General features: G+C 44.3%; 1 protein-coding gene and 1 pseudogene across 6 annotated transcripts in view; one reads left to right on the forward strand and one right to left on the reverse strand.

Moving 5' to 3' along the window:
* Window positions 1-15084, reverse strand: part of Tial1 (Tia1 cytotoxic granule-associated RNA binding protein-like 1) — a 36727-nt gene that overhangs the window by 21150 nt on the left and 493 nt on the right. For 2 of the 6 annotated variants that reach the window (XR_010054659.1, XM_006230312.5), the window contains exon 1: window positions 1648-2384. The exons of 1 other annotated variant lie outside the window; for it this stretch is intronic. Coding sequence is in view for 4 of the 5 variants with exons in the window: in XM_006230312.5 (XP_006230374.1) it covers window positions 1648-1679 (32 nt within the window). In the remaining variant the exon portion in view is untranslated. Of the gene's footprint in view, window positions 1-1647; window positions 7994-15084 lie in introns of those variants that run through there. 3 more of the 6 variants (XM_006230310.5, NM_001013193.1, XM_006230313.5) reach the window with 3 other exon arrangements.
* Window positions 11590-12489, forward strand: Rps2-ps13 (ribosomal protein S2, pseudogene 13; annotated as a pseudogene).

Consider the following 15084-nt stretch of genomic DNA (forward strand, 5'->3'; position numbering starts at 1 on the left):
TATTATGACGCAATGGTGACATTTCAGGTATTTAGATACAATGTAACTGCCGCCCTCCTTGAACAGCTACTTCTAGGCCTTAAGTCCAGCTTCCCCAGATGCTTCCATCACAGTACTCACGGCTAAATACAAAATACCAAGCCTTGGCTTAAACAATCGCTGAAGAACAAATTTCAAATTTTGTCTCAATTATCTTTTTTCTGAGGAAGGCAGAAATGGAAAAATCACACACACACACACACACACACACACACACACACACACACACACACGCAAAGATTTTTTTCATTCAGGGGTATGGTACGTTTAGGATGTTTTCAAGTTCCCCAAACCAGATGTTAAGAGAAATAAAAATGTAAAGTATAAACAATGCTTAAAAAAAAGTATCAACGCTGAATAAAGATATGGACCTTCTTTAATAAACATATTCCTGCTACGAACGAAGCTCTGAGAAGCTTAGAGGTTCTCAACGTCTATCTACCGTCTTGCATTCCCCAAAAAGTACTTTCCCCATCAGCCGACCCAGCCAAGTGGACTCTGATCATCATATCAATCAATACTAGGCAGAGGGAGGCAAGAGAGACAAAGCAGCAAGCTGACTCTGTGTAGTTACTCCAGGCAGGAGTAGTAGGCCTGAAGAGGCTGGGAAAACCCAAGGTGCTCACTTTAAACAATGAATTGGAAATTACTCAGATGCAGGGGGGAAAAAAAAGACTGCCACACTATTTGGAAAGGAATACAGACGCTGAGTCATCACTCTGCATTGGGGAAAAGAAGGAAACGCCAATTAAGCGGTTGGAAGATGCGATTCATTCATTAGATTGGGCTTCAGGTGAAACCCGACAGCTAAACCGCGAAAAATAGCACTCAAAAGACACGCATCAAATAGCGGGAGCAGACATCCTTTTATCGAACTCTGATGGTCCGGACGCACAAACGGATTTAGGAAGCGGCATCACTAACTGAGTGAAAGGAGTTTAACTGGTTGTCAGTTTGGCGCAGTGAGCGCTCAAAGTAAACTTCGTTATCCAAGGGACAGAGGTGGTGCACGGCAGCAAAAGGCAATCACTTTGGCACTTCAAAAGCAGCAGGCGCTAGGCGGGTGTTTCTGACAGCGTGGGGCACGTGGGGCAGAAAGAGACAAGGGGTTCCTCTGGTTAAAGAGTGGTAGGCTGGGGAGAAGGACTCGGACCGACTGAGACTGAGGACGTGGACTGCTGAGGACGTGGACTGAGGCTGAGTGTTCACGCCAAAGGATGCAGCAGCAGTCCCACCCCCGCCAAGCCCTGCCCCCGTGGGGACCCATAGCTCCTGGCTCAGCCCGGAGCCCCCCAAAAACAGGGAGAATAGGAGCTCTCCCGTGCCTGACAGCCTCAGCCGTGCACAAGCCCAGCCAAGAGTGTGCAAAAAAGGGGTCGGGAGGAAAAGGTCGAGACAAGCCCTAGACCCTAGGAAGTGACTGTATTTGGGGGGGAAGGGAGGGTTTCCTTCTCTGGGAAGGGGGACAGATGAGGAATGCACTTCACAGCCGCGCCACCGCGAGGCCCGGCTCTCCGCTTCTAGTCCCGGTCTCCGGCTCTCCCTCCCTTAGCATCCCGCAGTGCCCGGGCCACTCGGTGCCTGGCACTCCGGGTCTCGGGTACTCACAGAGTCCGGGGCTGTCCGTCGTCTTCCATCATGGTGGGTGCGACGGAGTGATCCCGGGACAAGGGGGAGGGCAGGGCTGGGGAGGGGAGGGGGCGGGAAGGAAGGGGAGGGGGACTCCGGGCGCCGGCTGGGGACAGAGGAAAAGGTACTGAACCCGGCTCTTGGGCTCGCTCCCCCCAGCCCGCTCCGGACACTGCGCTCCAACCAGGAGGAGCAGGAGGAGGAGGAGGATGAACAAAATGGCCGCCACCACCAGCCAGGCAGGAAACGCGGCAGGGCGCAGGCGCAGCCCGCCAGGTCACTGCTCAGGCCAGCTGCGACGGCCTGTCCGGCAAAAGTGGCTGAAGAGACAGAAAGCCTGGCCAAAGAGTACACCCTACGACTGGACACAACGGACCACGTAGTCGCTGTGGTTCTGCTGGCCGGCGAAGCCCTAACCAGCTCCAAGACAGATCCAAAACAGAGAAAAGCCGCGAAATCAAGTCTCTGGGAATTGCGGTCCCGGGAAAGTGGGGGAAGCCCTTCTCCAGTGGCCTTCTGGGAACTGTAGTTCAAGGAAGACCCAGAGCTTGCCGGAGCGCGAAGGAGAGGTTTCTGGGTAGTGTAGTCGTACGTGAGGACGTGCCGCGACAAAGTAGTCGGCGTGCCGGGAGAGAGCGAGGAATAAAAGGCGGGTGGTCGAAATGAGAGAGGAGCTGTCCGGGAAGTAAACTACAAATCCCAGAGTGCCTCGCGCCGGGGCCCGCCCCAGGATCGCTCCTAGCATCTTAAGGCTTTTCTGTTGGTCCAGTGTGAGCTTCTGCTCCGCCTCCGTCCAGCCCCAGAGCGGTTTCTTCAACTGCGGATCAGGCGGTGTGCTGGCTCCGCGTGGTTCTCCAGCTAGTCGGCCTCGTCCGCCTCTGCCCTCAGAACTGCTGGTCCGTGTTCAACAACCGACGCCTCACGCGACGGGCAGGAGAGAAGCAACTCTGAACCCTGAGGGATGTGGCGGACATCGGGCTACACCGAAGCCAGCCTGGTCTTTGAGCACGTGTTCCGACCAGATAGGCCTTTCTAGACTATACCGCTTGTAACTTGCTTTACAAGTTCCACAAGGATCTCTACCCATTATCTCATCGAATTAGTGGGTAAAGCGGCAAAAGAGCAGCCCCTCATGCAAATGACTTGCGCCTCCACCGCTCTTTCAAATCCCTAGTTAAAACTAAAATATTCGCGTGGTGGCGCACAGTACTGCTGAGCAGGAGGATAATGGATTTAAGGCCAGCCTTGAAATAGATAAGATCTTATCAAAAACTAATAATCAGTGAAAACAGCAAAGAGGCTCAAGGACCAGATCTGGTGCTAAAACATAGCCTGGAGTTAGGTAGTGAGGGACATGGATTGCTAGTATTGAGTTGCTAAAGCAAGAGAGGAGACAGAAATCATGACAATCTACTGGAAGCTGAGCGGTAATGCTCACTGTTAATGACAGGAGGCAGAGACAGGCAGATCTCCGAGTTTGAGGCCAGCCTGGTCTACAGAGTGAGATCCAAGGGATGGAGTGTTAGACATAGGTATAAAACTACATTAGTCATAACCATAACTCTTCATTGGCCCATGCCTAGCCCAATGTACATTTGTTACTATGGCAACAAATTATAAATTTAAACCAACATGCATTATCTTAACAGTCCTAGAGATCAGAAAGGCACATTCAGCCAGGCATACGGTACATGTCTGCAAATCCAGCTCTCAAGAAGTGGATCAGGGGGTTGGGGATTTAGCTCAGTGGTAGAGCGCTTGCCTAGGAAGCGCAAGGCCCTGGGTTCGGTCCCCAGCTCCGGAAAAAAAAAAAAAAAAAGAAGTGGATCAGATGGGTGTCTCCTGAGAGGTTCTGCCAGACCCCTACTGATACAGATGAGGATGCTTGCAGCTAACCATTGAACTGAACAAGGGGACCCCAGTGGAGGAGTTGAGAAACGACTGAAGGAGCTGAAGGGGTTTGCAACACCAAAGGAAGAAGAACAATATTAACCAACCAGACCCCACTTCCCAGGGACTAAAACACCAACCAAAGAGTACACATGGAGCAACCCATGGCTCCAGCCACATATGTAGAAGAGGATGGCATTGTCCAGCACCAATGGGAGGAAAAGCCCTTGGGCCTATGAAGGCTGGTTTCCCCAATGTAGGGGAATGCCAGGGCGTTGAGGTGGGAGTGGGTGGGTGAGAGTGGGAGCATCCTCATAGAAGCAGAGGGAGGGTGTATGGGAAAGGAGTGGGGGAAGGGGATAACATTTGAAATGTAAATACATAAAATATCCAAGAAAAATAAAATTAAAAAAAGTAGATCAGGCTTTTCAAGGCCAGCCTGAGCTACCTAAGACCTTTTCTTAAAAAGAAGGTTAGAAAGGGACCAAAGAGATAGCTCAGTGTCTTGCTCTTCCAGAGGACCTGGGTTCAATCCCCAGCACTTGCATGGCAACTTACAACTGTCTGTAAACTCATTTCCAAGGAATCTCATACATTGCACATAAGATTAAATTAATTAAATTAAATTAATTTTTTAAAAAAGGATTGGGGTGAGAGACTAGGCTAAAGTCAAGGTGTTAACGGAACTCTTCTGCTTTGGTTGGTTTTGCCTCATTTTGATTTCTGGATGTAGCCTACATTATTAGACTCTGCACCTTTCTCCGCCTACACAGGCGACTTTTTTGGCCTATTCTTTCATCTCTTTCTGACTAATCTACCTTTTCACTTATTCTTTGTGACTACTTTGGTGATTTCTAGATTTTTAACATGCAAAAAGCCCCACCTCCCATATTAAAACAGTCTCGTTCTGGGGATCTTCAATGCTATTCAATGTACATAATTTAATGACTTTTTAAAATACTATAGTATATTAATTTATCCCAGTCTTCCTTCACTTTAGGTACATGACCCTAATTCTGTCTTTACCAATTCTTGTTCTCTTACTAAGTTTTGTTCTACATATGCATGCTCCTTCACAGTGCGAGCATATTCAAGTCACCTTTTACATTCTCCTTCATCACTTAAGTGGGCTTAAGGTTACCACTGCCCCTACATCCACCACAACCCTTGTCTTCCATGATGAACTCTACCCTCAAATTGGACAGAATCCCCTCTTCCTTTTGTTGCATTTATTGGATATTTTGTCCCAGGAACAACAATTTAAAAAGTAACTACAATACCAACCTACATACAGAGTTGTCGCTGAGAACAAAAATAATTCAGTTTTCTGTGGTAGAGAAGCAGCCCGCTACCAACTTAGGCACATACCTTGTTTTGTTTTGTTTTTTTCCAAAGATTTCTTTTTATTTCATGTGTATGAGTGTAAGCTTTCATGTATGTACACCACATGTGTGGCTGATGCCCCTAGAGGTCAGACAAGGTTGTGGGAGTCCCTAAAACTGGAGTTAAGAGTGGTGGTGAGCTGCCCGTGACTGCTGAGAACCAACCCAGAAGCCTCTGCAAGAGCAAATGTGCTCTCGGCCGTCTCCCTCCCATGTCCCCAGTCGCCTAGTGTTATCCCTGCACTCGGTCTCACTGAAGGAGAGCAAAGCCTGGTGGCCAAGAGAGAGTTCTGGGGTAGCTTGTAGATCTGCTTAGCTGCATACTGAACCCTACATGAATTTATAGGTACAGTGGGAAATTGGCGGCTGCTTTTCCATGAACCTAGGAAGGAAAGAAAATCTACACAAGTGAAACAAAAGGATCAGAAAAGAAATAAAACAAGTGTGTGTGTGTGTGTGTGTGTGTGAGAGAGAGAGACAGAGACAGAGAGACAGAGATAGAGACAGAGAGAAAAAAAAGAGAGAAAAGCCAAGCTCAGCCTCAGCCATACAGTTCCCTGGCAGGGATGGGGAGTCAAAATAAAAGCCAAAAGATAAGTCAAATGAAACTCAGGCAATCCTATACCCAGAACAAGCCCAGAACCCTTATAAGCCTTAAATCCAGGTTTGACACAACAGTAATTGCCCTAGCAGAAAATTCAGCAGCAGAGAGAATCTCATTTTGTCACACTATATGACTCAGAGGACAGTAGCCAGAAGCAATCTGAAGGGAGAATCTATTTTTAAAAACCGCTACCTGGGGACCTGAAACCAGGGAGCATCCACAGAGCCTCAACTTAACCTGTTAGTGCCCCAAGATAGAGGGAGGTCCAGATAAGCAGCTGTGGAGAGCAGGCGAGCATGTCACTGACAAACCGAAGGATTCGGGTATGCTGTTCTCTGGCTGGGAAAATCATGGAGAAATTATGTGGATATGAGACCCCTGGGTGGATCAAATTCTAGAGTCACCCACCTGATACTACTGTTAATACTTAAGAATACTGAAGTTCCAAGGGGTGTTTGTGATACCCACAGCTGGATCCCTCCGCCCTCCAGCAAGGTGATTAGTATTCAGGAGGTCTTGAAAGGATAAAGACAGGGCCTCTAGCTGTCCCAGTCTCAGTGCTGTGGCTGCTGCTCAAACCCCCACTGCACTTAAGAGACACCCTTCAACGAAAACACTAGTCATCCCAGCAGTGTGATGTGGAGACTCAGGACAGAGGGAGAAAACCTGCCCAACCCACAGAATGTAAAACTTGACCAGCAGACACCCCTGTTACACAAAAAGGGAAAACAGCAGACACTTAATCATTAGCCATTCAGCAGCATCATAAACCACAGGAAAGGCCAGAGTCTCAGTTCAACTTACCTCCCTACTCTGTACACAGTCTTTTTTTTTTTCCTGAACTTATTTTTTTAGAGGTTTAAAATTTTGGGTATGTGTATGAGTAAGTGCACATGAATGGCAGTGCCTGCAGAGGCCAGAAGCATGAGCTACCCCCGAAGCTGGAGGCAGTTGTGAGTTGCCCAACAATGTGGGTGCTAATACCGAAACTCAGGTCCTCTGCAAGAGCATTATGTGCTCTTTAATCACTTAACCTGGTCTCCAATATTGGAGGACCTGGAAAGAGGCCACTCTAATGCCTCATCCTCCCAGGAAGAGCCTTTTGTTCCCCCACCTAAGCCCTCCTTGTCACTTAGCCTCCCTGAGTCGGTGGACTGTAGCATAACTATCCTCTACAGCTAATATCCACTTATCGGTGAGTGCACAGCATGTTTTTTTCTACAACATATCATAGCCAACATGTCAGCAATGTTGGCTTGGGATAGCCCAGCTGGTAGAGCACTTGCCTGACTGACAAGTTCAGTCTCTAGCACAACAGAAGCTGGTTATGGCCATGTGCACCTCTGATTGCAGTACTTGGGAGGCGAAGAAGGACAGAAGATCAGATGTTGACGCTCTTTAGTAAGTACAAGGACCTTCAGGGCTATGTGAGAACCTGTCTCAGAAGACGAGCATACAAAGTAAATATTTAAAGCTGTAATGAAAGACATTAATTTACCCATAAAGGCAGAGGAACATCAGACCCCATCAGCAATCCTCAAGTCCAGGGGAGCACGGAATGGAATATTTCAGTTCTGATAGAAAATAATTGCCCATCAAGATTTCGGCAGCTAACAAAAGTACCTTTTAAACTTGGCAGGCATTTCAAGTCAAGCACAGGCTAATACACTACATACCCATCAAATCAGGGCTCAGAGACACTTAGTGCTATACAGAGGAGGGGGAAAGTCTCAGTCACAACATCAGAAAAAATAATGAATTTCATGAGATGAATAGCTGAACAAAGAAAAAGCAAGATGGAGCATGTCATGAACTACACAGTAATCCAGCGAACCTCGGACACCGATAGGGAAAAACGGAATCCAACAGATGAAGCAATGGACAAAATTACAGTAGTTAGTATGCAACTCTCACACTAGTACCCTGAAGCATAAATGACCCTACCTTGCCAATAAAGAGATGCAGAGTGCCTAAGCGGATTTAAAAAACCATAGCCAACTTCCCACTGTCTGGAAGAAACGCAGCTTAGCGATGAAGACGCTAACAGACTGAGAGTCAGAGGAAGGAAATCAATCCATCAAGCAAGGGGAACAGAAAGCATGCTGGCAGAGCCGGTCTAACATCCGATGAAGTAATTTCAATATTAAAAGACATAAAGAAGGTTTTACATAGTAGCAAAGGAGAAAATGCTTGAAGAAGGGACTAAACAATTGTGTATATGTAAAAAACAATCCATTTTTCCTTCCCATTCCCTGTTCCCAGAATGACAACTCTGAGACCATTTATTAATAAATGCCTTGGACACAAGCTTTGGCTCATTCCCTGACTAGCTCGTAATTTTTTTTTATTTTTTTATTTTTTTTTTTTTTGGTTCTTTTTTTTCGGAGCTGGGGACCGAACCCAGGGCCTTGCGCTTCCTAGGTAAGCGCTCTACCACTGAGCTAAATCCCCAGCCCCATCATAATTTTTTTTTAACACAAACTATTCTATGTCTTCCATATGGTTAGTTATCTCATGGTCCTGACCTGCTTCTTCCTTTGTGTCTTGCAAGCATCTTGCTTGAATCTCTTGCACCTCTATTTTTCCAGAATCCTCTCTCTTCCTACCAGTGTCCTACCTCCTATTTCTTGCCTCAACTCATTGGCCATCAGCTTTTTTATTGACAGGTGATGCTTATAAGAGATGATAGATAGATAGATAGATAGATAGATAGATAGATAGATAGATAGATAGATAGATGGATATGGATGCATGGGTTCTGATATTAAGTGGTCCTAGTATCCTAGATAGGTAACACAAACTAAAAATAAAGAGACCTCAGTTAAATACATAATAGATCAAATATTATGATCTTAACCAGTATCTTCAGGATATTCCATTCAACAAAAACAACACACATTTTTTAGCAGTGTTTGAAACATTAAATAGACCATAAAATAGACCACCCTCCACATCATAAATAAAGTCTTATCAAGTACACAAAAATCAAAATAATATCTCTTATTAGATAATAGTGTAATCAAACTAGAAATTGATAGCAAGAAAAACTATAGAAACTACACAAATGCATAAAAAACTGAGTAACACACTTTGGAAGGAGCATTGAGGAAGTTAGAGAGGAAATAAAAGCTTGCAAAAGCAAGTGAGAATGAAAGCACAATGTACCAGAGCCTTTGGGATATGGCTAAGGCAGTTCCGAGAAGGCACACATAGCTGTGAGTGTGTGATGCTATTCCTGGTCATCGACTTGGCTACATCCAGCGTGAACTCCCAGCCTCGTGGGACTGAGCAACTACTAGACTCTTGGGCTTCCCATTCATAGCTGCCCATCGTTGGGTTAGTTTGACTGCAGACTAAGTCATCACAATAAATTCCCTTGATATATAGAGACCTTCCATAAGTCCCATGGCTCTAGAGAACCCTGACTAATACAGAGTGCTTACATCAAAAAGAGAAATCAATGGGGCAACTCGGGATTTTAGAAAAACAAGAACAAACCCAAAGCAACAGGGAGAAATAATGAAGAATAGAATTTAATGAAAGTAGGAATAAAACAATAATTCATAAAGCTCATCAGACAAAGAGAACAAGTCTTTGGAAAAGAATGACAAACTAAAATAGTTAAAAGAGAAAAGATACAAATCCATTAAATTAGAGATGAAAGGAGGGAGGTTGCTATAGGTGCCAATGAAATGGAGAGAATCATTAGAAAGTATTTTGAAAACATTTTAAAAAACTAGAAGAGATGGTTGAATTTCTAGTCATATATAACTGAAATTAAATCAAGAAGATATAAACAGCTTAAAGACATCCATAACCATCAGTAAGACTGCAGTAGTAGAAAACAAAAACCTTCCAACAAAGAAAAGGTCAGGACCAGATGGAGTCTTTACAGAGGAACCAGCATCATTGGACCTCAAATTTTCAAAAAATGGGTAAGGAAGAAACACTACCAAAAGCAACCTGTGAAGCTAGCTTTACTCTGATACTAAAACCAGATAATACAACAAAGAATGAATTTATAGGCCAATTTCCCTGGTGAACATAGATGTTAAAAGTCTTGATTTGTTGGTTTTAAGTAAAACTTTTGCAAATTGAGTTCAAGAATACATTCAGGTCAGGCATGGTGATGCACACCTTTAATCCCAGCACACAGGAGGCAGAGGCAGGCAGATGTCTGAGTCGGAGCTAGCTTGATCTACAGAGTGAGTTCCAGGACAGCCAGGGCTACACAGAGAAGGCCTGTCTTGAAAACTCAGGAGAAAAAAAAAATCGGATCATACAAAGGCGTAGAGAAATAGCTCTGCAGTTAAGGGCATGTGCTGCACTTGGGGGTGGGGAGGACACCTGAGTTTTGGTTCTCAGCATCTACACAGTGGCTCACAGCCATCTGTTATTCCAGGTTTAGGGGATCTGATGAATTCTGTCGTCACTGCACATACATGCAGGCAAAATAACCATACACATTTAAAAAAAACTTAAAAAAAAAAAGACACACCATGACCAAATTAATTTTATTCCAAGAATGCAAAATTGGTTCAACATATGCAAATAAGTAAGTGTTATTTTGTACATAAGGAGGACAGAAATCACATGACCATCCAAATTGATGCAGAACAAGTCTTTAACAAACTTCACCATTTTTGTTTTCTTGATAATAACCTTGAGTGAAGCAAGATCACTTAGTGGGTACAGGAGCCTGGCACAAAGCCTGATAACCTGAGTTTGATTCCCAGGACAACAAATAAAATAAAATGTAATGATAAATTGTTAAGAGTCCTTAAGAAGCCAGAAATAAAAGGAACAAACCCCAGCATAATAAAGACATTATATGAGATGTATAGACCATTACACTAAATGCAGCATTTACCCTAATGGAATGAAACAAGGGCTTTCCCTCCACTCTTACCCAACATAGTGCTCAAAGTCTTAGCTAACAAAAGAAATACAAATAGGAAAAGAAAACACCCAGAAATTATCTCTATTTGAAGATGACATGATCCTATACTTAAAAGGTCCCAGAGACTCCACCAGAAAACTCGTAGATCTGATAAACTCTTTCCACAAAGTAGCAGGATACAGAAATTAGTATCTTTCCAGTATACTAATAACAAACTTGTTGAGAAGGAAACCAAAAGGAAAAATTCCATTCCCAATAGCTTTAAAAAAAAAATACCTACACTAAAGCTCACCGAGTAAGTGAATGACCACAACAATAAAAGCCTTTAAGACCCCAAAGAAAGGAAAGAAAGGAACACTGGAGGATGGAAAGATGTCCTGTGCACCTGGATTGGCAAAAGCAATCTTGTAACTGAGAGCATTCTACAAATTCAGCACAAAACCCACCAAAATTCCAATGACATGTTTTACAGAACTAGGGGGAAAAATATCTAAAATCCATATAGATTCACAAAAGACCCCCAGAAAGCCAAAGCAACCCGTGACAAAAAGAACAATATCCAATCTCATATTATACTACAAACCTTGTTGTTGTTGTTGTTGTTGTTGTTGTTGTTGTTGTTTTAAAGCAGCTGGGTGCAGTGGCTCAAGCCTTAATCCCAACAGGAACAGGGATCAGGCAAAACCTGGAGGATCTCTATTGAGTTCAAGGCCAACCTGGTCTGTACAGTGAGAGCTACGTAGAAGGACTCTGTCTCTGATTCAAAATAACAACAACAACAACAACAACAACAAAAGACATAGAACCAGCACAAAAACAGGCAGGTAGACTAGTGGAATATAATACAGACCCAGAAAGACTCTTACACTGTTCCTGCTACCTAATTTTGACGAATGCATTGAAAGAAAGAAAGCCTCCTTAACAAATCATGCCAAGAAAAACTGTATTCTGTATTCTCTATGTAGAATAATAAAACTGCCTCTCTCTCTCTCTCTCTCTCTCTCTCTCTCTCTCTCTCTCTCTCACACACACACACACACACACACACACACACACACACACACACACACCAAATCAGTTCAAAATGGATCAAAGATCCTACCATAAGATATGAACCCCTTTCTTCTTCTTCGGGAAAACACCAAATGGCAGATGACGCCGGTGGGAGGGCCCGGAGGACCCGGGGGCCCAGGGTTAGGAGGCCTCGGGCGGCTTCCCTGGAGGATTCAGCAGCGGCCTTAGGGGCCATGGCTGTGGCGGTGGTAGTGGTCGAGGCTGCGGGGCTCATGGAGGTAAAGCTGAAGACAAGGAGTGGATCCCTGTCACCAATCTGGGCCGCCTGGTTAAGGACATGAAGATCAAGTCCTTGGAGGAGATCTACCTGTTCTCCCTACCCATTAAGGAGCCTGAGATTATTGACTTTTTCCTGGGTGCATCTCTAAAGGATGAGGTTCTGAAAATCATGCCAGTGCGGAAGCAGACTCTGGCTGGCCAGCGAACCAGGTTCAAGGCTTTTGTTGCTATTGGGGACTACAGTGGCCACGTTGGTCTTGGTGTTAAGAGCTCCAAGGAGGTAGCCACTGCCATCCGAGGGGCCATCATCCTGGCCAAACTTTCAATCATCCCACTGCGGAGAGGCTACTGGGGGAACAAGATTGGCAAACCCCACACTGTGCTATGCAAGGTGACAGAGGGCTGTGGCTCAGTGCTGGTGCGTCTCATCCCCGCCCCCAGAGGCACTGGCATTGTCTCTCCTCCTGTGCTCAAGAAGCTACTGATGATGGCCTGTATAGATGACTGCTACACTTCAGCCAGGGGCTGCACTGCCACTCTGGGCAACTTTGCCAAGGCCACCTTTGATGCCATCTCCAAGACCTACAGCTACCTGACCCCTGACCTCTGGAAAGAGACTGTGTTCACCAAGTCTCCTTATCAGGAATTCACTGACCATCTTGTGAAAACCCACACCAGAGTCTCTATTCAGAGGACCCAGGCTCCAGCTGTGGCTATCACATAAGGGTTTTTATATAAGAAAAATAAATGAATTAAGTCTGTTTTTAAAAAAAGATTTGAACTCCTGAAAATACTGGAGAAAAAGACTTTGATCTACATGCATAGATAAAGACTTTTTGAACATGATTCCAACAGGGTCTAGAGAGATAGCTCTGAGTCAGTGTTAGATGCAAGCTGTCAGTTCAGGTACTCTTTCTGTCCCCTGAGGATTCTCGTTCTTTCTTCTTTCTTGTCATGCTTTAGCATCTCTCCTTACACAGCCATGTTGGGTCTGACGACCCAGCAGGCATCAGTTGCCAATGGCTCCTGAGCTAAGGCAGAAGCTCATGAGCGTCTCCCCCATCCCTGCTAGAATTATTGACTGGATTGATCTTGTGCAAATAATTATAGCTCCTGTGAGTTCGTGAGCACAATGGCCATGTCATGTCCAGAAGACAGAATTTCACAGCACTCCCCCTCAGCCTCCAGCTCTTAATTTCTTTCCACCCTCTCTTCCGGATGTTCCCTGAGCTTTGTGGGAATTCATATGGATGTACTGCTTAGGGCTGAGCATTCAAAAGTCACTTATTCTCCGCACTTTGACCTTTGGGTTCTCTGTATTGATTGTTCTTGCTTGGTGGGGAATGTATATCTGATCGAGGCTGAGAGCCACGCTAATCTATGTTTGTAAGCATAAATATTTAGAAGGCAGTTTGACTACATGTCCATTTAACAAAAGAGTTGCCCTCTATGGCCTACAGTCTCCTAACCATGGATTTTTAGACAGGTTTATAGTACCAAGAATGGATTCCTTCCTGTAATGCAGGCCTCAAAGCAAACAGAAAATGATGGGTTATCACCATAACAGCTATGACATTATTATACCTGTGGACACATCTAACCATTATATGATGTGTGTGTCTGTGTTTTATTTATTAATTTATTTGTAACTTGGTCAAGCAGTTCTAGAGCATGGACTTTGCAAACGATAATATTATGTCTTAATGTTGTTAAAAAATATATGTTTAATCTAATAACCTTGCAGGTTGCGTGCTGGATACTCTACTAATGAATGAAGAAACAAACTCCTTGCCAAACACATATTATACAGAGGGTTGATAAGACAGAGCTGGAGAGAAGGCTCTGTGGCTAAGAGAATTGGCTGCTCTTCAAGGGGATCTGGGTTCAATACCCAGCAACCACATGGCAGCTCACAGCTGTCTGAAATGTCAGCTCTAGGGGATTCAATGTCCTCTCCTGGCCTCTGTGAGTACTAGGTGCTCAAGTGGTGCACAAATAGAGACTGAGGCAAAACACCTCATCCATAGAAATAAAAAACCTAGAATATTCAGAGAACTACAAGAGGTAAACACACATTCATGTATTTCTCCCTTAGAATCCTTCCCATGCTTAGGAATTTTCCTCACTTTCCCTTAATAAATCTATGTTTGATTCTGCTTTGAAAATAAAACAGGGGACAGGTATGATGGCTCATGGCTTTAATTCCAAAATATTCAGGAGGCAGAGGCAGGAGGATCTCTATAAGTTCCAGGGCAGCCTGGTTCCATGTCAGGCAGAGGCTACAGAGTGAGAGCCTCTTTCAAAAAAAAAAAAAAAACAAAAACCAAAAAACAAATAAATGCCCACAATGGTGACACATGCCTTTAATCTCAGCACTCAGGAGGCAGAGGCAGGCAGATCTCTGTGAGTTTGAGGCCAACCTGATCTATAGAGGGAGTCCCAGGAGAGCCAGGTATGCAGAAAAGCCCTGTCTCAAAAAAAACCAACAAAGAAATAATAATAATAATAATAATAATAATAATAATAATAATAATAATAATCTTTAAAATAAAAAGTAAACCAAATAAATGAATTTTTTTAAGAATTAAGTGGAGCTGAAGAGATGGCTTGGGATTAAGAGTACTTATCACTCCTACAGAGGACTAGGTTTAGTTCCCAATATCCACAGAAACCACATAACTGTCTGTAACTCCTTTTTAAGGAATCTGAAGCCTTCTCCTGGCCTCTGACAGTATCAAGCATGCACATGAGGCACACATATGTACAACAGGCGAAATGTCCACACGCATAAAAATAAATCTTAAAAGAATAGAAGAAATTGGCACCTTGAGAGACAGCTCAATAGTTAAGGGTACATACTACTCCTGTTTGTTTATTTGGGGTTTTGGTTTTGTTTTTGTTTTCAAGACAGGGTTGACTCCATCTAACAGCCCTGGTTGTCCTGGAACTTGACTTGTAGACCAGGCTGGTTTCAAACTCACAGAGATCTGCTTGCCTCTGCATCCCCAAGTGCTGGGCATGCTAGGTGCACATAGCATACTCTTACAGAGGATCCATGCTTGGTTTCTAGCACCCATGTCAGGTAGGTCACAACTACCTATAACTCAAGCTCCAGGACCACACACACACACACACACACACACACACACACACACACACACACACACAAAAATACACACACACACACAAATACACACACACAAATACACACACACAAATACACACACACACAAATACACACACACAAATACACACACACACAAATACACAAAATTAAAAATAATAATTATAAAAATAGGATAGGCCAGGTGTTGTTGACCACATCCTTAATCATCAGAAGAAGGAGG

The sequence above is a fragment of the Rattus norvegicus genome, chromosome 1 (genome assembly GCF_036323735.1).
Source record: "Rattus norvegicus strain BN/NHsdMcwi chromosome 1, GRCr8, whole genome shotgun sequence".
Classification (NCBI taxonomy): domain Eukaryota; kingdom Metazoa; phylum Chordata; class Mammalia; order Rodentia; family Muridae; genus Rattus; species Rattus norvegicus.